General features: G+C 39.7%; 1 protein-coding gene across 1 annotated transcript; it reads left to right on the forward strand.

The window, feature by feature from the left end:
- The first annotated feature begins 9,383 nt into the window (after positions 1–9,383).
- Positions 9,384–23,171, forward strand: cdhr1a (cadherin-related family member 1a). Its single transcript, XM_030772848.1, has 17 exons — positions 9,384–9,433; positions 10,022–10,131; positions 10,605–10,750; positions 10,889–10,939; positions 11,114–11,203; positions 12,386–12,472; positions 13,194–13,313; positions 13,644–13,787; positions 14,407–14,485; positions 14,698–14,798; positions 15,178–15,381; positions 16,021–16,173; positions 16,326–16,490; positions 17,782–17,849; positions 20,488–20,716; positions 20,828–21,082; positions 22,635–23,171. The coding sequence occupies exons 1-17, from the start codon at positions 9,384–9,386 to the stop codon at positions 23,169–23,171; spliced, it is 2,589 nt and encodes an 862-aa protein (XP_030628708.1).
- Positions 23,172–24,583: the final 1,412 nt, after the last annotated feature.

Genomic DNA, 24,583 nt, shown 5'->3' on the forward strand with positions numbered 1-24,583 from the left:
TCTCGAATAGTAATTTTCTCCGGCTGAGTCTCCAAATGCTGCCTTATCACTGCTCCCAAACCACAGGTCTCTGCTTACACCGCATCTGGGGTCGGTACACGGAGGATTTGGATAACGGTAAAATCTATGACATAAAAACAAAAAAAAAAACAACAACTACAACAACAATGAAAAATGTCCCTATTACCTACTCGCCCAAACAAGGAGCAGTTCAGTCATTATTTACATCATATTTCCTTGACCTAAAACTATAGTAACATCTGGAGACTCATGCAGAGCATTCAAAAATGTAGCAACACACTTTTTTTTTGTTTGTTTGTTTTTTTACCCATTCATACCTTTCAATACCTGCTCACGCATTTTTGTCCTGTGTTCGAGGTATATTTTAGCAAACTACAAGCTGGTTCATCGTCACCCCTTAGACTCTAATTTCTGTTTGCTGACGGAAAAACGACACATATACAACATCTCGTTTATTTCTTCTCTCTGTTGAAAGTATCAACCTGAGACCGACACAGAGAAAGACATTTTCTCCCTTAGACAGCTGGACCACTCTAAAACACTAAAGAGCTCTTTCAGATCACTGAGGGTTCAAGACCCCTGAAATTCCACGGAGAGTTTATTTGCTTTACAGCCTGCTGGCAAGGCTGGGCTTTCACTTCCAGTCTTAAGCTTAAATGCAGCTTGAACGAGTTAATACTTAAGTCCTTTGTCATATCTAAGCAATTTACTTCTAGTAAGCTATGGAATATGACTCTCTGTGATTGATGATTTTCTTTGACTGACAGATCATCTTTAGGCTTTACTATATATAGGAAAATACCCAGCAATGGGAGATTATTCAGCAATGGGAAACTGGGGGAAAAAAAGACAATAAAATGATTTATTTACTTGAGTGAAGCACAATGAATGCTTCACAAAAAAAAAAAGATTTTCTATAATGGCTAAAGCAAAGAGACAAAGATACAGATACAAGTTTTATTTTCAAATGCTCTTACATGACAATAGATGCATTGACTTAGGGCAGGCTTGACCTTTGGTGACCCTGATGCTGTGGAGACTGAGAGAGAGAGAGAGAGAGAGAGAGAGACTGTTCTTTCCTTATCTGGTGTTCTCCTATTCCAGGTCTAACTATAAATTACCACTTCAACTATATGGTGAATGCCACAAAGTGGTAGTCTACAATTCTAACACTTGGTGTCAAACCAAACTACATCACGAGTCGAATTCCTAACGTTATGAATCTTTCAGCAAGGCTCACTACTTCCAAAATAACACGGTTCTAAAAAAAAAAAAGGGAAAGAAAAGAAAAGAAAAGAAAAGAAAAAGAAAAAGAAAAAAAAAACTGGGTAGGACGTACCCAGCTGTTGCCACAGTTCTGTTTTCCGATTAAACGTCATGTTCTCCAAACTGTAATCCAACATCATTAAAAGCAACGTACGTTCACATGGCAACTTCTCATTTGTATTTGTATTAAAAATGTTTCTGTGGTTAGGCCAACGGTCGCTAAGATAAAATGTATGTAAAAACCTTTTCCACTGTTCGGATCTGTCAAATGAGTAAATTATCTCCACAAAGCATATCATTTAGGAAAAGACACAATTTTCAAGCCGTCAGTGAATGATAGTGTGCACTGGAAGTAAATCTAAACCAATTACGTGAGCTTGTTACGAGCACAGCCATCAAACTGTCAGGTTCTCCGGCTCAACTGAGATCTTAAAATATTCAAGAACCACTGGAGCATTTGACAAATCTGATGATCTGCTCAAGCAGAAACGGACATCACTCTGTTTATCATCCTCATACAAATTACGCTAATGGCTGCTTTCAAAAGCCTTAAAGTGGCGTTACACCAATATGTGAGCAGGATATGGAAGGAATAATTTTATTAATCCGGTGGCGTTCAACAATTTAACTTTTTTTTCTGAAGGGGGTATAGTCTTTGGGTATAACGATGCCATCTGTTTGCCAATGTTACCCAAATTCCTGTGTTTCGGTTGGACTGAGCCACACATATTGGAGAGGAGAGTCAATCTGTTTTTCGTTTCGGCAGATTTTGCACTTCACAGTCAGGTTACTGAACACTACAACGCTAAGGTTAGGGACATGTCCAAGTCGTGTCGTTTGCTAAACTGAAGTAATTCGGTACCGTTTAGAGTGTGTTACATACTGTAGGGACGTCAGCGTCAGTGCACGCAGAGGTTGTGGGCTGCGGGTCTCGAGGGAGCGTCTCTGCTCTGTGTTTTTGTCTTGTTTCATTACTGAGTGCTTTGCGGTTCAATAGTGCATGATAACGTCTCCTGGGAGACAGACGCTGTTTAGTGTGAGTTACCCTTAGGAGATAAATCCGCTATCACCGATGACAAGCTTCCTGGCGCTGCCTAGGCCTGCAGGCTGGTGAGCAGGGGTTGGTTTGAGGATGGAGGGGGGAGGTGAGGTTGGTATGAGGGGTGGAACACACTTGTCAAAGGAACATCACAACAGTTGCAGAAAACGTTAAAGGGACATGGCATCAACTGGTTTCTCCCTGAAAACGGGAAGTGTTTCTCCATATTTGTACAGAGCAAATTCACCGACTTTTTTAACACCAGCGAATTTTAAGGGTCCAGCGCTGGTCCTGACCATACCAGAAAATAAACACTCTGATTTATACAAATGAATTTACCGTCAAGGCTACTTAGTCTGCGTGACTAGGGAGGATATTTCAAACAGATTTTGAGGGAAATAGCGACTTAGCCGCTGATCTGAAGGGAGTGTGGTGGCATCTAATAAAACGCCAAGTGTAATTTTAAAATGGAAGAACTGTTCTCAGTTGCATTTGCACGTTATTACAAAGTAGCTACTCATACAACACAGGGTAAGTACACTTTAGAGTTGTCTGTTGAGTAGTTCATATTATGTTATTGCAGGGGCGTTAGGGCAATCACTAAGAGGTAATATCATCATCAGCTACTACAAAACGCAACGGATTTTAACCTGAGGAATATTTTAAGGAAAAATATCAACAAAGGTTCAGATTTTTCTTCTTCATAAAAACAATGGTAATTGTTTTAAATATCTCTTTAGTGACGACTGAAAGCTTTACTTTAAGCTGTGCACTGCGTGGGTTATTAGTCTTCGGTCCAAGACTTGTCACTATGAAGTAGCTGCAGTGTAAAAAAAAAAAAAAAAAAGAAGAAGAAGAAGAAGAAGAAGAAGAAGAAGAAGAAAGCACCTTAAGATGAATGAGAAACTCTGAACTGTTCTGACGTGGAATTTCTAGTGAAACTCCTAAAGCAGAAGGGGGCTGATTTTCAATTCAAACCAAGTCAGATTTTTTTTTTACTATTTTTACATAGAAGTTCAGAGTCAGTCATACGTCTTCGCCGCTGGTAATAAGGATTTCGTTGTACGACGCTACGAAACCAATAAAACGCCAAATCACGCAGTGGAGTCTTTTATCACTGAAACTGTTGTTCTTATTAACAAATTAATGATTTGCCTGAAGCCTGTGTTTTCCATAAAGGGAAGTCGTACCTTAGACCTCGTAGATCCACTGAAGCATACACCTCATGAAAGGGTCACTCGCGGGTCCCTTTGCATCCCGCATGGTCGCGCAACAGCACACACTGTTCTTTTGTAGGCAGCGCAGAGACCCCAAAACCCAGTCACTCCTCGTGTGCAACTTAAGTGCTTTATATCAGACTTATTTTTTATCTCATCATTTACTTTTGCTCCGAATGTGACTTTTACACCACCTTAGATCGTTTTCGTTCCCATGAATTGTGCGACAAATTGAGTCTTCGGAAAGTTTAAAAAAAGTTAACTTTCTGTCTAGTCAATGAAGAGTGACGCAAATGAACTCAGTCTTCTTTTGATGCACTGGTTCTACAAGGAGACGGGACGGCTGATAAACATGTTCCCTTTTTCGAGGTATAGTTCCCGTCTCTTGTGCTTGTTCCTATCTTGAGACCAGCGAGTAAGCATGTCCACTCCTCAATGCTCTCTACGTTTTGGATATCCTGGAAACGTGGTCACGTGATTAAAAAAGACCCTTGTTGGGAGTACGACTGCTCACAAGGGTTTTTCTGTTTGAGGAAAGTGCCTCTAGTCCTACCTACGTGGATGCTGTTTTGCGGAAAGCCGTCACGGCTCGTGGATGAGAGATAAGCATTGCCTGGTTTGCAACAGCCCCCTGTCTGTATTCACCTTTTTCTGAGTCTTTAAACATATTTTAAATTGGCACAGAGAAAGATTTCTCCCAGTAGCTGAGCTTGGCAACATTTTGAATTGTTTAATAACACAAAATTAACCAGCGAAGTTGGTTATTTTGGGTTGAGAAAATTAGTCTATTCGGTTAGGATAGCCAATCTGAATGACCATATTAGGTTAATAGTGAAAATTTAAATGTCAAATATTTAATGGAAAACACTTTTGAAGTTATGGGGCGTTATGCGGGTAAAATAAGCAGTCGTAGATATATATTGTAGCTCTAAGTTATTTCAGATGTTTGCGCCTCTTATATGAGATTCCCTGTGCGGGGGCGTACGGGTTCTGCTTTTTGCGATGAAGTTTTGCGGAGTTTATACTAATTAACCAGATAAAGGTAATGAATGACGATTTTATCTTAAAGAACATATGTGCTCTCATATGCAGTCCCGGCTTTTGTGCAGCATATTGTCTAAACTGCAAGACCTCCTTTCTGCTGTCATTTTTTACTTTTTTCAGTCAGTGGTTCTCGCAGAGATGGCCGTCAGTACACATTTATCGGACGTTTGTGCACACTTCAATACTGCAACACACCACTTGGGGGCATTAATGGATCGAGTTGTAAACATTACCAATCATGTCTGCCGCCTCAGTTGACAGTCTGTAGCCTATTGCCCAGATTACTCATGGTAATGTGTTAATATGCACTTTGTGCTGAGTTACGTTATTCTTACCAGTACTTCCCATTTTGAGGGTAGGGAGGGGTAAACAGTAACCATGAAAACATCTATCTGTTATCCGGGAGGATACAACAGTAACATTGACTATTCAAACTATAAGTTCATGTGTGTTGAGATCTGAACACCGATCAGAAAGAGACTAATAAATTACTGTCTGTGTAAGTCTCAACTGATAGCACAGTGCTGAGTTTGCTCACTTCATTTAATGGATAGAAACTAGATTCCTATTTTTCAACATGAACTCTGCTTTGTAGCTCCATTACCACAATATGGACTGTAGACAATGTGTCATAACTGTTAACAGTTCGCTAAACTGGAAGCAAGCCCCTGTACAAGTCTTTGTGTGATGTCAGTTTATTAACAGGTAATGTAATATAGAGGATTAATGAATTTGCTTTGCCTTTCTAGATTGTTCTTTGCAACAAATCTTGTGTTGCACATCTGTTTCCAAAGTATGCGTCTCCTCCACCTCTCCCTCAGTTTGACCTTGTTCTGTCTTATCTGGATTATTCTGAAGATGTAATAATATCTCAGGAAGAGACATCATGATGTTTGGCCCATGGTTCTGCTTGTAATTGTGCCTTCAGCATGTCACAAACATTTCGCAGGTTCTCAGCCAAAGTCTGTGTGAGGTCAGCCTGTTTTTCTTCAGTACAGTACTTTCAGTACTTAACTCCAAACTCATGTTAAGAAATCTCCCTGTTAAACAGGACAGCTGTTAACACTGGCTAACTGTCAAACTGAAATGCTACATGGCTTTTTTTTTTTTCAAAACATGACAACAAAGTTGTACATAGGTGTTTACAGGGTCAACTTCAAGACTACTTCTCATGGTAGTAATTTTTATTTAATTAAATTGTTTAATCTTTTATTTATTTTTTGCTTTCTTTGCACTTTTGATCACAGCTGTTTAGCTGGATTGTTAGGTGAGGGTTTCAATATTGAAGTAGACCAGAGAGTGTCAACTGAAAAACCCTGTAACACAAGGCTGTTATTCCCTTTGAATCATGGATAAATATGTTCTAAATATGAAACATGGGTATTATAATGAAAACAGCATATACAAGATTAAGGTTACCAGAGTCCGGTCAAGAGCAGATGAGCTTTTAAAATACCTTTTTTTTTCTAATTTCCAAGAGAAGTGTGTTAACATATAGGTCAATTGTGCATCAGTAACGTGGATTATATACCAGAATCCATATTTCTGAAGTATGAGTGAAATATGTGCTCATGTGTTTGTTTTGAATATTTCCCATGGGTGAATCTAAACCACCCCGTGACAGAGAGAAAGACATTTAACCTCCTTACCATGCACAGATGAGATTTGTATGTAAGAAGATGACAGGAAGTGTGCTCTGAAACTATACACAACAACAGTAAAAATAACAACAACAACAACAACAACAACAACAACAGCACTAAAACAGTCATATGGTGAAAACGCAGTGCAGTGCTGTAACACTGCGTTTTGTTTTTTGTTGGGGGTTTTTTTGGGGGGGGGGGGGGGGACACGTGGGGGTGTTACCGAGGTGTGTGCTGTCCTTGGTCTGCCCGGCCGTCAGACGCTGCTCCCCCTTCTCTTGTGTTTCCCAACACACTCAGCCCTACACGCGCTACAAGATGACGGAGGATTAGAGTGGGTTAATCTGCTTGCCTGCCATCTGCCTGCTGCACACACACACACACACACACACACACAAACTGAGACCTAAGAGCAAAGCCACTGTGAACAAATATCAGTGAAGGTAACGTGGCAGGTCTAACACTTTCACCTACATCTCTCTGCAGAGGAAAAAAAACATTATATTTCATTAAGTGAACTGTGTACTGTGTGTGGAGATAAATGAAATATCATCACACATGCTCTTTTATGATTGTCTTCATGAGAGAGTGAGAGCATCTGAATCATTTGCTTCATTAAATAATTAAGTAATTAATTCTGAGTTTGTATTTATGGAGATTAAGTGTTTTTTTCTCTGGGCTTTTTCCCTTATTTTTGTGGGAGACAAACACAGAGGAATCAGTGGACATCTTTACTGGGGGGCTACGTTCCTCGCTAGGCAGAGCTTATGTTTGCAGTGGGGTGACAGGAAGATAACAAAAAAGAAAACCTTAAAACATTTTCCTTTGTTATTTATTTGTTTGTTTGTTTGTTGAGCTAAAATATAATGGTTCTTCAGTTGAGGCTGTGGCTGGTTAATAGCTGTTGTTGATGGCTGAGGGTGTTACGTAACTGTGAGGCTTAACTGTGGAATTCTCTTCTCCTCGTAATGGCAGTGGGACAATCAGTCAAACTGATCTGCTTATTTTCCCAAACGGAAAAGCACTCAGGTCCAACTGTGTGGCTCTGAATAGGACAGGACATGAATTTATACTCATTCTGTGAGATCATAATGTTTCCAATAGAGTTCAAACAAGGTGTTGTGCTGTGCAAACCACTCCTTCAGTGTTAAAGCTTTAATACTAGTAGATTTATCTTTATAATGATATAAGCTCATTTCTGAAAGCATCTTACCCTTGTCCACAAACCGAATATTGTTCTCTTGGGGGAACTCAGCAACATGAGAAAATTTACATAGGCATTCGATCAATTATTTAAATCCAAAAGAGTCCAAGGACTGGAGACTTAAAATGTGGAGTTCTTAAAACTTAAAACAGTTCCCATGTCCTGTTTCCGTATTTTCCCGACTGCGCTCACATAAATACTATATATGTCTACTATATACAAAAACGTCTGTTATACCAATATGGTGATACAAGAAGAAGAAGAAGAAGAAGAAGAAGAAGAAGAAAAAGTGCTTTATTTGTCACACACACACCGAGCAGTGAGCAGTTAAATGAAGCCTCTGCATTTAACCCATCCTATACACCAGTGAACGCATACACACACACACACACACACACACACACACACACACACGTGCGCACACACACACACATACACACACACACACACACACACACAGACACACACACACACACACACACACACACACACACGTGCGCACACACACACACATACACACACACACACACACACACACACACACACACACACACACACACACACTAGAGCAGTGAGCACACACACTATGAGCTAGGAGCAGTGGGCAGTGGGCTCAGGGACCAACTCCAAGTCATTTTGCCGGTGCCTTGGTCAAGGTCACTGACAGGAGTATTAACCCTAGCATGCTCCGGAGGAAACCGGAGCACCCAGAGGAAACCCACGCAAACATGGGGAGAACATGCAAACTCCACACAGGACCGGGAACAGCTGGGATTCAAACCCGAACCTATGAGGCAGCAGTGCTAACCACTGAGCCACCATGAAGCCCATGTTAATATACATGTTGATAATCTTATAATGTTAAAGGTGTGACAACCAGTAAATTGCAATGTACTGGATTCCATGTCCAATACACCACTTTCTTTTGTCAAAATCACTAAAATTAATCAAATTTTGTCATATCAGCTGTGCTGAGTCACTTATGATGGGCAGTGTCCTGGCAGAGTATGGACTTTCACTACAGAAAGAAAAGGAAAAAAAAATACAAACTTTTCCATTGTGATGTTGACCTTCCTGTGGATCATTAAAAACTTGCATGAATTTAAGAAGTATAGCATCATTTTACAGCCCCTCACCCCAGAATAGACTTACCACCTATATTTTACTATGTCATTCAACATCCATGAATTTTACCTATGCTCTGCTTACCTGTGAGGTTTTTTCTTTCTTTTTTTTTTTTTTTGGTCTGTCAGAACTTTAAAATAGCCTGTTTCTTTTTTGCGAGTGGAGCATTCTAAACATAGACACTTCTTTGACATGGTTCCAGAGAGCCTTGGGTGACAAGCCCTGTGTCTCTTGCCTTGGCTAACCTGTATGGTGCCAGCCTATCCATCCTGCCACTACAGGCGCATCGCTAAACTTGTCAGGCACAAAGCACAGACCATCTAACCCTTTTTTAACCTCTCTAGAGCTAAATAATTTCATTATAGAACATGAAATCTCAAACAAAATGACCGAGGGTCATAGAAAACTCAATGGTACCAACTCTCAGTCTATATGTGGAATATAGCTCTCAGGCTATATATATGGAATGAAACACATTATAAAGGTTGGAAGTTCTCAGAAAAGCACTCCTGTTTTCGCTTGTTAAAGAGAGCATGTTTTCAAATGCCCCATTAAAATCTTGAAATGAGGTGTCATGACTTCGAGTGTAGCGTACAGCACTTTGAGTTAGCCTTCTGGCTGGCACTCAATTGCTCTGTCAAAGGTGAACACGGAACGATGGAGTCTAAAAATGCTCCTCGGGTTAAGACGTGTCATTGGATTAGCCTCCTCGCATCTGCTTTAGCTAGCTCCCATCCGCAATAAACACTCTCAGAAGGTCTCCTGCTTAGCTCCTTCCTGTAGCGCTCTCCTCAGTTTGTCGCAACTTGCTTTTGCTCCTTAGGATGAAGAATGTTAAGAGAATTCATATTTCACTGCTTCTTCTGGTAGTACAGTTCTGCCTCGGTGAGTGCCTGCTTTTCTGTCTCTTGTTTCTCTCATTAACGCCAAAGACCCCTTACCAGTTCGTTTTCAAGTGAGTGAACATATTTGGAAGTATGTATTTCTCCTGTAGCCTACTGTGCTCTGATGTGAACTTTTATATTACATCTGCTTGTTCTCTTTCTGACTTTGCTCCATCTGTTTACCTGCTCGGCAGCAGCATGTGAGTATGTCAAGTGTAGTGGCTTGGGGGGTAAAACAATCACAAATAATCCTTTGACGAAATTTTAATACATGTTTTTTTTGTAAAAGCAAAAACTCCAAAGTGCCAATTCCTGAAAAATGAGACTAGCATATGAATGGGATGGATGCATATTGTTAAAACACTGGTTATTTGTGTGGAGATGACGTAAGTCTACCTTAACGTAATCCTATCCTGGTCAAGTGGATTGACAACTGAGGCCATTAGAATCAATACATTCAGGTGCACAGACTGTGGGCAAATACTCTTACTCTTTCTACCTTAAGTCTTACAGCCACAAATGATAGAATAGTAATTATTTGTATGTGAATATGAGTTCACATAAACTCACATCGATATTTATTCCTCCGCAGCACAAAGTGACTATGCCCCGTATTTCTATGACAACGGGCCAAACAGCAACAGTGGGAACATGGCATTGTTCAGTCTGTCAGAAGATACGCCGAAGGGTAAGAATTTTCACAAAGAGAGAGAGAGAGAAAAAAACAAAAAACATTTAAAACACAGTCACACGTATAATGAAAAAAACACCATCACTCATGTAACGATCACACCAAAATCTCATTGTGCATGGTGTAGGAAACAGTGGACCACTACTACACTGGAAATCAGGAGTATAACGTTTGAAACTAGATCACGTTAACCAGCTTTAAGCAGACTAAACAAACGTGTGTGCACACAGACACACTGACAACTCATTAGAGGACTTAGACTGTTTGATGTCACATGTTGACGTCCGCCCCCATTTGCTGGCATTAAATGGCATTAAAATGGCGGCCGCGTCTACCATTGTCAGCGCAACTCCGGTGCTCTGGTAATTCTCAGTAAAAACTGTTATATTTACATTAAAAAAAAAAAAAACCTTGTGTGGTTGAACAAATTGATTTGACCGGCTGTCTGTTGCCTGTTGTTTGACCCACAGGAACACAGATATATGTTCTGAATGGTACTGACCCAGAGGGCCATCCGGTTAAATATGGACTGTCCTTTGAGCCAGGATCCAAAGAATATTTTCGAGTTGATCCCAAAACCGGAACCGTAACTCTGGTAGAGGAACTTGACAGAGAGGTAAACGGCACAGAACGGTTTAATTCAGAGAAGTAAAAAAAAAAAAACTAAGAGCTTAAAACAGAAAGGATCAGAACTCATAAAATAAAGACCATTGATTCTCTCTTTTGCTGTTTTTTTTTTTCTTTTTTCTTTTAGGCTCAAGATGAAATTGAAATCTTTGTTAGCATTTCAGACGGCCTTAATAAAGTAAGTGGAGCGTCACAGAGAGACATTCTGGTCCTTTTAATCTCTTTATAAAAGCTGTATGATGAAGTTTGTCCAGCTGTTATTCATTAATGAGTATGGTGAGTTGGTATTTCAGCAGGGTTTTGTTTTGTTGCTATGGTGTAAAAGATTCTCTTAAATTCAATGACATTCCAGGTAGTTGAGAAAGTGCGGGTTTTCGTAATGGATGCCAATGATGAGAGACCACAGTTTCAGAACATGCCCTCAATCGTTGACGTGCCAGAGGTGACAGCTGCTGTTTACATTACTTTTATATTCCACCCTGTTGTTTACATTACTTTTATATTCCATCCTGTTGTTTACATTACTTTTATATTCCACCCTGTTCTTTACATTACTTTTATATTCCATCCTGTTGTTTACATTACTTTTATATTCTATCCTGTTGTTTTACATTACTTTTATATTCCATCCTGTTGTTTACATTACTTTTATATTCCACCCTGTTGTTTACATTACTTTTATATTCTATCCTGTAGTTTACATTACTTTTATATTCCATCCTGTTGTTTACATTACTTTTATATTCCACCCTGTTGTTTACATCACTTTTATATTCTATCCTGTTGTTTACATCACTTTTATATTCCACCCTGTTGTTTACATTACTTTTATATTCCACCCTGTTGTTTACATTACTTTTATATTCCATCCTGTTGTTTACATTACTTTTATATTCTATCCTTCTTTACATTACTTTTATATTCTATCCTGTTGTTTACATTACTTTTATATTCTACCCTGTAGTTTACATTACTTTTATATTCCACCCTGTTTTTTACATTACTTTTATATTCTATCCTGTAGTTTGCATTACTTTTATATTCCACCCTGTTGTTTACATCACTTTTATATTCTATCCTGTTGTTTACATCACTTTTATATTCCACCCTGTTGTTTTACATTACTTTTATATTCCACCCTGTTGTTTACATTACTTTTATATTCCATCCTGTTGTTTACATTACTTTTATATTCTATCCTTCTTTACATTACTTTTATATTCTATCCTGTTGTTTACATTACTTTTATATTCTACCCTGTAGTTTACATTACTTTTATATTCCACCCTGTTTTTTACATTACTTTTATATTCTATCCTGTAGTTTGCATTACTTTTATATTCCATCCTGTTGTTTTACATTACTTTTATATTCCACCCTGTTGTTTACATTACTTTTATATTCTATCCTGTTGTTTACATTACTTTTATATTCCATCCTGTTGTTTACATTACTTTTATATTCTATCCTTCTTTACATTACTTTTATATTCTATCCTGTGTTTTGGGGTGACATCTGCATTCCCCGATTACTTTTCTACACGTTAACCTCACTGATAAACAGCTCTGTATGGAATTGTATGGTACCCTTTGTAAGAACTATGTGCTGTGTGTCTTGTATGCAGAACACAGTGTCTGGGAGCAGTATTTACAAAGTGCAGGCGGTGGACAGAGACACGGGATCAGGGGGGTCCGTCACCTACTTCCTCCAGGTAACATCTGGCAGTAGAAAAGCCAAGCTTTAGAGACTTCCTGCAAACCCACAGGTCATCAGAGGTGCCTGCCTAAGTGCTTGTGCTACACAAAAAATGTTTCTCTCTCTCTCTTTCTCTCTCTCTCTTTCTCTCTCTCTCTCTCTCTCTCTCTCCTCTCTCTCTCTCTGTGAGAAAGCCCTTAACAGAAAATCCCTCTAAAATGGAAAGATTGAGAGGGTAATCTGGTCATGATGAAAATAATAGTGCCATATAAGCACATTTGATGTCTAACTAAATAGCACAGTCTGATAGGCTGCTGTGCCTTGCTTGGTGCTTTGGGATTAAATTACAATTACATTTGTGTTAGGTACTAAGGGCTTTGGCATTGCTTGTCAGATTGCCCGAGATGGGTATTAGTACCGAATGGCAAACAGCTGGCGGTCAGTGACACAGCACTGAAGGACATCTGGACACAAGAGATTTTACCTGCCTTTTTGTTTCCACTCACACAGTATAGCCAGAGTACACTGGCACACATGTCTTTTCCAGTATACACTCAGGAATGACACTGACATCGTCTATGGAGCAAACACTCTATGTATAACTTTTGTAGATGCATTAGACAAAAAAAAAAAAAAAAACAACAAAAAAAAACATGTTGCGTCAGCTCCAACTACACACTTAATCCTCCAGAATAAAATAAAATATAATACATTTCTGCCTGTTTTGTGGTATCTAGAGCAACGACCCTAACAGCAAGTTCGCCATTGACCGACATAGCGGAGTTCTGCGAATAAAACCAGGTCAGGTCCTCGACTATGAGAAATCCAAGACACACTTCGTCACTGTGGTGGCAAAGGTGAGAGAAGCAAAGGAACTGATTTTTACCAAAATGGTAGATGGCCTGTTTATTCTTTTCTTCACATATCACAGTGTCTTTGAAAAAGTGTACGACCTTTACAAGTCAGTAAGATTCAACAACACATCTGCTCAGCTGCTATTCATTCACCATATTCAGTCTCAAAATCGGTTCAGTACCATCACAAATATGATAATGGATTCTAATACTCATTGGCTCGTAGCTTTGTGGAGAAATACAGTTTAAAGAGATGTTATATCAATCAATAACGTGGAATTACATGCACAGAATATTAATTTCCAATTTTATCAAAATGTCCACTGTCTTTAGGATGGAGGTGGGAGTTACAAAGGAAGGCAGCAGGTGATGTCATCGTCTGCTACCTTAACGATTAATGTGATTGACTTTCAAGACACCCCTCCCATTTTTGTGGGTACACCTTACTTTGGCTACGTTTATGAAGTCTCTTCACTGGTAAGAACTCATTACTTTTCTCTCTGAGTCTCGAACCTATGTCTCGGTCATTTCCAAGTGCTCTTACTGTTTAAATAGCTTCAGTGTAAGATGTTGCACTTACATTAGAGGACTGCTGGATTTTGGACACTGCCCTGCACATCTAATCCCTGTTTTATATACTGCGTGGATCTGGTTTAGTGAGCTAGCTAGAAACCCAGATCTGTTGAACTGCACAGATGTGCCTGTGTAAGTGAGCAGGCTGTGATCTAAAGTGATCAGCTTATTAAGATTATGTTGTGTTACTATATCCATGACCTCAAGTCCAGGACTTCACATCGTATGTAAACAACATTTTAACAGTCCATGTGACAACACACACACACACACACACACACACACACACAAAAAAAAACAAAACTGTGAGCTGCATTTGTCCAGTAGTGTCCTCAAATATTTTTTGTTTGTTTGTTTGTTTGTTTTTCACAAAATTAGTGAATAATATTTCTTTTGTACATAATTATACATTCTTTATTGCCAAGATGTTCACTTAGACAAAAACACTTATGACTGGATTTAAGTGCTGCTTTGTGCTTGATTTTGCGTGTGTGTGTGTGTGTGTGTGTGTGTGTTTTTGTAGGGGTCTGAAATATTCACTGTTTTTGCCAAGGATGGAGATGTGGGAAATCCTAACCCAATCATTTATACAATTGAATCAGGTATTTTCCATCATTTCCCCGTAATGACCAAAAAGCCCTAGGAAAGGGACAAGTATGTGTTAATACACATGCCAATTTGACCAAGCACTGATGTGGTAGCATTATTATCTGGTTATGTATGTAATTGTTCGTTTAATTCAAATTCAGTGTTGTCCATACTCCACTTTAATGTTTTGTGCTGACATGTTGTCACATGACTTGTGTCAGTACAGGTGCAGATGGTGCCTTCAACATCAACAAATCAAGTGGATGTATTAAGCTGCTGTCCTACCCGGCCCATCTAAGGAAAGAAATATACACCATAAAAGTCAAGGTATGTTCTATGCTTTCATTTATATGTTCAAACCTTTAAACTATTTTTTTTAAACTGTTTTTTTTTTCCTGAGAACGAATTGTTAAGTTGAAGGATGTTCTCTTCTCTTCTCTTGATCTCTCGTTTGTGACAAGGTCTCTACCATAAAGCCAATTACGGTCAACGCTAATCCAATTACAAAATCAAACTCTAACCAAAAGGATTTAGAGAACTGGTTGGTCACACCAGCTAAACATAAGAGGGCTAGAGCATTCCAGTCAGACCAAATAGTCAGAGTGTTTTTAAAAAAAATCAGTGCTCTCTCGTGTTGAGGACGGGACCATGATTTGTAACACAGCTCTGCTGTGGAGACTTAGAGATGCTGAAACATTTGTTTCAGGCTTCAGAGGTGAATTCGGAGGGATACCCCATGGACTTCGCCCTCACAACCGTCACCATTCGGGTGGTTGACCTGAACAACCACCCCCCCACCTTCTTTGGAGATAATGGGCCGCAGAACATGTTTGAGTTGACCATGTATGAGCATCCTCCAGAGGGAGAGATACTGAGGGGCCTGAAGATTATGGTTAATGACTCAGACCAGGTGGGTTTCCCAGCATTCCTTGCTGCCTGGAAAAGGGGTTTATTTTTAGTAGTACTGGGAGGGAAAACAGAACATTTGCAATAAAGGAAATTGAGAATGGATCTAAATATCCAAATAACTGATTTCTTATGGATTTTTTTTATCACGCATGTATATTGTATTGCATACATATGATAAAAGCAACTTAACCCATGTAACAGAGTGATTGAATATATCTTATGGAGTATTTTCATATGTTAAGTGTGTAGAATATTAGGATCAGATTAGTGCATATTACGTATAAATGTATATATATATAAATCTCTATAATTTATATATGTAATTCTTGGTCATAATAGAAAATGTTCTTTTTTTAATGTTACATAAATAAGAAGAACCAGTCAAAACAAGCAGGTGTTGTGTTTTAAGCTTCTGTCATATTATGCAAGCATTTTTTTTTCAGGTTAGATTTTCAGACAGATAAATCAAACAAACCATTTGGATAAAATATTATGGAATTAAAATTCACCTGCGCTGTTAAGTAACGGTTACGGCATCGTTCAGCAAACATGTGTATGCAGCATTAATAAAGAGTACTGTTTGTTATTTGAGTTAAATTAAGCTGCTATATGTAATCTAAGATTATATTGTGGTTTCCAGGGAGCAAATGCAAAATTTCACTTGAGACTGGTGGGTCCTGGCCGAATGTTACGGGTCGTCCCTCAAACGGTTCTTAACGAAGCGCAAGTCACCATCTTAGTGGAAGACTCTGCTGCAATAGACTATGAAAAATCACAGTTCCTAACATTTAAGGTAATTGACTTAGTAGTAGTACTAGGAATTAACTACTTTTTTTGCGTAACATCCCCAAATTATTGCGTCAATAAAACTGCACAGTTGCTGCGAACATCTGGTTGATGAATACAAAGTAAGCACTAACTGAAATAATTTTGTTCCCTTGTAAGCTTCTTGCGGTAGAAATCGACACTCCGGAAAGATTCAGTGCCACTGCTGACATCGTCATTCATCTATTGGATACCAATGATAACGCTCCCAAATTCTCCTCGGATTTTTATATCGCACGCATTCCCGAAAACTCCCCCGGTGGCTCCAACGTCGTGTCTGTCACAGTGAGTATAAACGGCCATAAACCTTCCACTACAAATCCACCAAAAATAGACAGATTAGGTAATAAACGACATACATGTGCGTCATTCGTTACAGACTGACAAGGTAGCAGTTTTTTTGGGGATAAATCGCTGGGGTGAAATTTTAATATCCTTAAATATCAAAAATTTGAGGAAGGATAAGAATCTAAAAACATGCGCCATACACAAGTGTTAGCTAAAAGGCCTAAACCGAGGTAAGCCGCCAGATGCTGGTCATTTTCATTCTGTTGTGTAACACTAATGTCCCAGATGTGTGTGTAGCTTTTCTTTTTTTGTGTGGGAGCGTAGCACATTCACTGTAGTTACGCTGCACTGTGTAGTCATTTGGTTTTTCCAGAACTATCTATGCTTGGACAAAAAATTAAATAAATAAATAAATAATGGACTCATTTTGACAGTCGTCTGTTATGCACTCTCTAACATCATGGTTTGTGCAGTACTGAAGCCTGGTTATTATGGCATATTTGTCTGAAGTAGAGTGCTCTTCACCAATGTATTTAACACGTCTGTTGAAACTAAACGTATCGCCAACCTTCAGCTAAATATCCCCACCACAGCTGTACTGAACTCAACATAGTCGTCTGATCCCAATAAGCTCAGTTGTTTCATAATCGTAATAAAGAATGCTTAAGATGGAATAGATGTTCCACAGATGCTCTAATGTTTCTAATTTGAGAGATACCATGAGTGTGTGTGTGTGAGAGTGAGAGAAAGAGAGAGAGAGAGAGGAGAGAGAGAGAGAGAGAGAAAGAGAGAGAAAGAGAGAGAAAGAGAGAGAGAGAGAGAGAAAAAAAGAGAGAGAGAGAGAGAGAGTTTGTAGATACGGTCACAACTGTGACCCTTGGCTCAGTTTGAACTTCATCAGTGGATGGAGTGAGATCGGCTTCTCTTTGCGACTTATCCTCCGGCCCGAGTGTGAATGCACCAGGCGGGGGGGGGGGGGGGGGCGGTGGGGGGTGCTATCTGGACCCCTCAGGCCACTCCAATCAGATATAAATCACCCAGCATGGCTTGACCTTGGCCACAGGCAAACTGTACAGCCATTTGGGTAGGGCAGGGGATAGAGTAAGTCCGATTAAAATGACACACTACGTCATAACGACGGTGACGTTTATTTTTCATTCATCCCTGAAAATCATTGGGGAGGGCTGTCATATTACGCGATGCTTGCCGTTCGCAAGCCCCTCTTTTAAAACTGTTTCTGCAGCGGTGATGTTTATTTTTACCCAAATCTCCTTACATTGTCTCACAGGCCACAGATCCAGACTCAGGCCTTTGGGGTGAAGTCAAATACTCCATCTACGGCTCAGGCGCAGACCTGTGAGTAGAACTGCTCTTGTTCTCCTCTCTGTCCCTCTCTGTTCCACCTTTTTTCTTTCTGTTATTATCTGAAAAAGTTGTAGAGACCAATAAGCGATGACCCAAACCTGGCGTGGAGCCCGTCACCTGGAGTAACACCGTATAAAAAAAGAATGATCATTTAAGCATGGTCATTAAAGCTCAAACACACAATCCCAACTAAGCATGAGCAAAACACGTCCTTACATCACCTTATACAGTTGTCAGGCTTTCATTCACTAGACAGCAAGATGTTCCGTAAACGTAACAAAGTTCTAAGATCCAGTCTGATTTTCAGCGTAAGAACGGGAACAGGTTCTTGATTGGCTTTGAGTCTGTGATTTGGCAGGAAAATGTGTTGACATTTCCTAGTTTTTATTTCAGAAACCCAAGATTTCCTCATGTGCCTCGAGTATTTCAAATTCAGGTTAGATCAACAAGTGAGGAGAAAGAACCTGTGCACTATCCCGTTTGGATAAAAACAGACCTCAGAGGAATTCTCAAAGACCTTAAAAGACCTCACAATTCTCCTCAGGTCTGTTTTTGACTGAATAAATATGGTATGCAGGTCTTCTCCAACTCCCGTTCAGTACAAACTGACTCACCTAAATCTATCTCTTAGCACAGGCGTAGCATCCAACTTTGTATATTTTTTACCCTTTTATTTAATGCACATCAAAATGTCAAGCTTCAGTCATTATGTGAATGATTTTTTTATGAGTAATGATAACTAATAAATGATAACAGCAGTAAAAATAAATATATCAACAACACACATAAACTGAAAAGGGTCGAGTTCATCACCTCAGGGTGCTCTAAGTCCTCTAAAATAAATCTCAAAGTAAGACCAGGGGGAATCTGAAATTCCTTTGATTCATATCTGCTGCGTCGATGTTGTTTTTGGACTGGACTCACAGGCTCCTCTCTGACTAAGGCATGTGAGTCCTACTGAGGATTTTATAGGATTTTGTTTCATTTTGTCTCTATCCCGCCCTTTATTAGATTCAAAACAGGGAACATAAATCATTGAAGTATTCTCATAGTCGGGCAGGTTCTGTCCACAGTCTGCTCTCTCTCTCTCTCTCTCTCTCTCTCTCTCTCCCTCTCTCTCTATCTATCTATTTATCTATCTTTCAATTTCTGTCTTTCTGTCTCTGTCTCTCTCTCTCCCTCTCTGTCTCTGTCTCTATCTATCTGTCTCTCTGTCTCTCTGTCTCTCTGTCTGTCCCTCTCTCTTAGTAAATCTTCTTTTGACCTTTAAAAAATTTATACCAGAATGAATTCATACCCTCATATATTCACAGGATGTCTTGTTGACTTGGATGATACAATATGCAAATACAAACCATATGAATTCAGAAGAACAGTGCCTTTAGCCAGCTTAAAGACAGCTTAAATTGGCCACTTGGCAGAACAGACATGTAAAATCTGTCTCTTGTTTTTTTTTTATTATTATTCAGTAAGCCTTTGACTGAAGTCTCCAGCTGGTCTGGAACCCCTAAACTCAGGGGCTGATCTTTGCCTAATGCAGACCCAGAGGGTCCAAACATATAAAAAAAAAGTTTTTGATGATGGCAATGAGCTTCTTTAATACTTGCCTGTTCTCTTTGACTTCCACACCATTATAATTGAGTTTTGACCCTACTGAATGTTGTCTGATTATGTAAGTGCATGTGGTATCAGGCTTTTTTTAAATTCGTTATGAAGATGACAGTGACTCTGTCTAATTGTCTTAAAATGAATTTCATTGTATTCACGCATGACACTGTCAAATATTGGTCATTTATCCATATGCTTTCTGTTTGGTCACTCAAAATCACTTTCTTTATCGGCTCTCAATAGAATCACTAAACACTGAATGAACATTTTTTTTTTCTTAAATAAGCCACACCATTTAATATGCATGTAAAATAAGTCTTGTGTAGTCTCTCTAAAGCCACGGACTGAGACATTTCTAGACCAAACTGTTACTCTGCCCACACACAACACAAACAGGCATCTGGGCCTCTTTCTTGGCTAAGCCTCTAATGAGATTTGAGGAGGAAATAGATTGTTCTCCTGCGCATGTTACATCTTCAGTTAACCAGCATTGTGCCATCTGAAACAGAAAGGAGATTCTAATGGGTTATGTCTACAGTACACATAAAAAAAAAACGTCTGCAAAAAACAAAAAGAAAGAAAGAAAAGAAAGAAAGAAAAATGGAAATCGACTACACAGTTTGGGAAACCAAGCAAAATGTTTTCTGAGGGAGATATTTTAAATCTTAAATATGCAGCCGTTAAGGATATTAATAATAATAATAATAATAATGATAATAATAATAATAATAATAATACTGTAGTTAGACTAGGGATGAGGTAACTATATATGAGGGACATTGAAACTGGCTGAAATACTTTGCTCTGTTTCAATACTCAGCTATACTGAAAAGACCAGGTCTGACCCTAAGGTGTATAAATGCATTCCACTGACATCATGTGCTCAGATTTGCTAATCCAGATTTATTTGTTAGGCCGTAAAACCATGTCTGTCCTAATCTCAAATTTCGTGGATGCGTATGAAGTGGCCGTCCGCCCGCTGGCCGCGCTCGCTCGTAACCCGACTTTTTTGTTTGGACAGGTTTCTCATCCAGCCCGATTCTGGAATCATCTACACTCAGCCGTGGGCGAGCCTGGACGCCGAAGTGAAGTCCAAATACAACTTCTACGTGAAGGCCGAGGATACGGAGGGCAAGTACAGCCTCGCAGAAGTCTTTGTCACCATCTTAGACCTGAATGACCATCCACCAGAGTTCAACAAGGACTTTTTGGAAAAGACGATGGTCATTGGGGCACCGGTAAAAATAGAGGTCAGTGCTTTACGAGAATACTCAAAGCGATTGGTGCAGAAAAAGCATTTAACTGTGTGTGATTCTCCATGTGCGCGTGTTACATGACTTTGCGCCTGTGTTTGGAATCAGGCTGTGGACGAGGACGCAGAAGAACCCAACAACGTCATCGAGTATTCTATCATGAAAGCAGATCCGGACAACATCTTTGACATCAACGCAGACACGGGAGAAATCAAACTAAAGCCCTACATCAAATCCATGGACATCGTACAGAACATCACCAACCAAAAGGACTGCACCTGGTCTGTGGTGGTCCAGGCCCGGGACAGGGGGTCTCCATCGTTCAGCACCACCACAGTGGTGAAGATTGACATCACGGAAGCGGTAAGCCTACGTGGTCAATGCTATTGTACTGCTCTACCTAACTCTCTTATGCTTATCCCATTATACCATTATGCCAGGATCTTATTGTCCCACAGATTTGTACTGTAACAGTTGTCGGGTAACCATGACATTTAATACCTGTGTTTTTAAGTCAGTGTCTAAACGCTAGGCTGTATGTGTTGCTCTGAGCAATATGCATAGGATGTGAATTATATGGTACTACACCAGATGTGAATCACAAAAGCTCCAAGGAGTAGAGGAAATTTAAATTCTTAAAGCCAAAGTTTAATTTGTTTACATAAACCATAAACCTGAAAGAGTTAGGATAACACCCGCAAAAAAAAAAAAAAAATCTTAAACCAATGTCTTCAAAGTACGTTAAGTCACAAGACCCAAATGTCTGCCGTAAGATCCTTGTAAGAATTAAATTCGATTAAAATACTTAAATAAAAAAGTTCTAGGTCTGTTGCTTAAAGATTTTTTATTATCCTAACTTTTGTCAGTTTACAGTGCATTAAATACGTTGCAGATCTTTAAGTTTAAATATTCGTTGTATTGTGCTTACAGATCAAATCCAGAATCATTTCGTACTTCTTGAGCCTAAGAACTCGACCGTGGACTGTGTTCTTCATATGTTTGAGCATTGTCATCTTCGTCATCTCACTGACAGTTTTTATTTCTTCCATTATATACTGGAACACTGTGAGAAAGTCCCGGGTCCAGCCACAGGGCAAGATCAGAAAGATTGTTCGGAGGCCCCAACCATGAAACATTCTCCAAATACTCTCCAGTTTTCTTGGATTTGACTCAGTGACAGCACAGAAATGCAGTACTTTTGTATATTTTCATCTCATTGTTGTTATGGCACGGAAAGATTCAGTCTGTAAAAGAGTACAGGAGCACAATCTAAAATAAAAGCTTTTCTTCTCCATTGTACTGATTCCTCCAGCGACCACTTTACCCCCCCCCCTCCACCCTCCCCCCAAAAACACCACTGATATATTTTGATCTTTGCTTCACAAATATACCCAGACTTTCTCCATTACCTGTTCCTCCATCCAGGCCCCTAGCAACTGAGTTATGTTGTACGGGACTGCATGGTGTCAGTTCTGGGTGCCCCCTTCAAGTCTTCTGATCTTGTCTTAATGAGGAATAAAGCTCCATAAGAGCACCGTTGCAATTCCAAATTTGCGATCTCAGAATACATAAAACACATTTTAAAAAAAAACACACAAAAAATGTTTTCGTCAAAACAATTAACAGTCACCCTTAACTGCCAGATGAATACAGACAGCACACAGTTTGAATTGAATTTAGCTACTATCTCTGCCCCCCAATCAGCCAAAAAGGTGTTGAGTTGGATGCTACACGCTAGTGCGATGCTAGCATACTTTGCGGTGACGATGATACGTATGTTAGTGTTAGATTCGTATTGTAGTTTAGTGTGGCTACCTGTCTTACGCTTGCTCTGTGTCTCTGGCCAAGTGATGAGAAGCCTTTTTTCTATCATTTCAGCCCAATGGACTTGATTTCTCTTTGTGCTCTTTTACAGACGCAACTCAGAGGACCTTTGGCGTCCTTTTTAATGCAAAGTAGGGACAATCCCATGCAAATCCTAGGCTTGATCGCTGCTGTCATTGTTATCATGGTGTTTGTGACAGTCTTGATCTCAACGGCTATGTTCTTACGCAACAAAAAGTCCAACAGGATTCTACCCTCCCGTCGTATCATCCGGAGGAGGCCCAAGCGCCGCAGGCAGTGGAACTTTCAGAACCCTTTCAGACAGCCGAACAACGAAGAAGGGTTCCCCGAGAAAGAACCCAAGGCTCCGACGGTCGAGAACGTCAACTGTAACAACAACATCGGCGTTAGCCTCTATCGACCCCCACCGCCACCGCCGTCTGCCCCAGCTGTGCCCAGTTCGTTGTCTTGCCTTCCCAGGCCGGGGGACAGACACTGGAAGACTACTACCGTTCCCGGGTCAACGAAGAGGAAGCCTGTCAGGACCAAAGAGAACCACGTCAACACTGCGCTGGTGTCTGAGCTCAAAATGAGACTGGAACAGAAAAGAATGATGAATCAGTATTAGGACTCTCTGTCTTTCTTGGGGTTTTTTTTTTTTTTTGTGAACACAAAGAGTCTTTATGAACGCACACGTCTATGTATACCACTGTTTTTGCGTTGGTTTGTCACCACTGTTGTAAACATGTGTAGGCCTACCAGGTGTCTCCTGTGTTCATAGACGGTCACGTTTCCATCTGAGCAGGATGATTTGCTCAAGTGATAAGCACAAGCACAAGCACAAGTACAAGCGAGCGATGATTAGAAGATCCCAACAAGCAGGATTGCGCTCTGGGTTCACAGCCAGCCGGCCGGTCAAGCCTCTTACTGCATGTTTTCTAATGCTCTCCAAGCTGAGCCACGGAGAGGTTCAGGCTGGATAGGCAGGTCTGGGAAAATAGCAGGACAGGCTAGCCCAGGTTTAAAACTGACACGCTTACTAATCAGTATATAATTACACTAAGTGCTGCCCTCTACTGGGTGAGGAAAGCTGGGTAAGTTCTCCGCTCGGGCAAACAGTTTGTCTCAAAATGAAAACCTCTTCAAAAAAGTTGTTTTTTAACCTAATCAGTAGTCTGGTAGTTAAGCAGTCAGCTTTATAAGGAAAACTTCATTTACAAATACAGTCAGTTTCACCTCTTCAAAACTTACTCATTTAGACTGGTAGCAGTTCAGGGTTAAGGACTTGGTAAATGGCTGGCAATGGTTACTCTGAGCTGTTAGTGTTTTGCATTTTCCAGGGGAGAAAACAACAACAAAAAAAGGTTTCATTTTTTGATGAATTCAGATTGATTACTACTGTGTGCCCACATCTTGTCATATTTATCTTAACGAAATAAACTTTGTTTATAATATGTAATATAAACTTAGAAACTTAATTAGATCATTGAAAATGGTGTTTGGGATGATAAATTCATTGAAAGGGAGTGGTGCAGGTACCTAGAAGTCAGAAAGGTTTTCTAGTCCTCAGTACATTGGCACGGGGACTCTGTAAGTTGGAAGAATTACTACAATGCCAAAATGTTTACAGCGATCTCTGGTTTACAGGAACTTTGTATTGGTCTGTGATGCTTTTAAACTTCTGTACAGACAAAATTAATATTTAATAGACTTTCCAAAAGATCCTAAGTAAAATACCCTACATTACACTTCTCCTGTCATTTAGTCTTGTATGAAGTTAATCATTTCAGTGTGTCATTTGTCTGTATCACTTCTGATGTTCTGAATGTCACTCATTTCAGATTATTTGAAATATAATTGCTGTATAACCATATGTCTTGTCTTCTGTGTTTTGTTTCACTTGAAAATGACAGATAAAGACAGTAATTGTAACGGGACTAGACACCAGTCTATATAATTTATGGTATCTAGATCCTGTCAGTAAAAGATTGCAGCCCCTATCATACACACAACTGCCAAACGTATGGAAATACCCAAATA

Source organism: Chanos chanos, chromosome 4 (assembly GCF_902362185.1).
Source record: "Chanos chanos chromosome 4, fChaCha1.1, whole genome shotgun sequence".
Taxonomy (NCBI): Eukaryota; Metazoa; Chordata; class Actinopteri; order Gonorynchiformes; family Chanidae; genus Chanos; species Chanos chanos.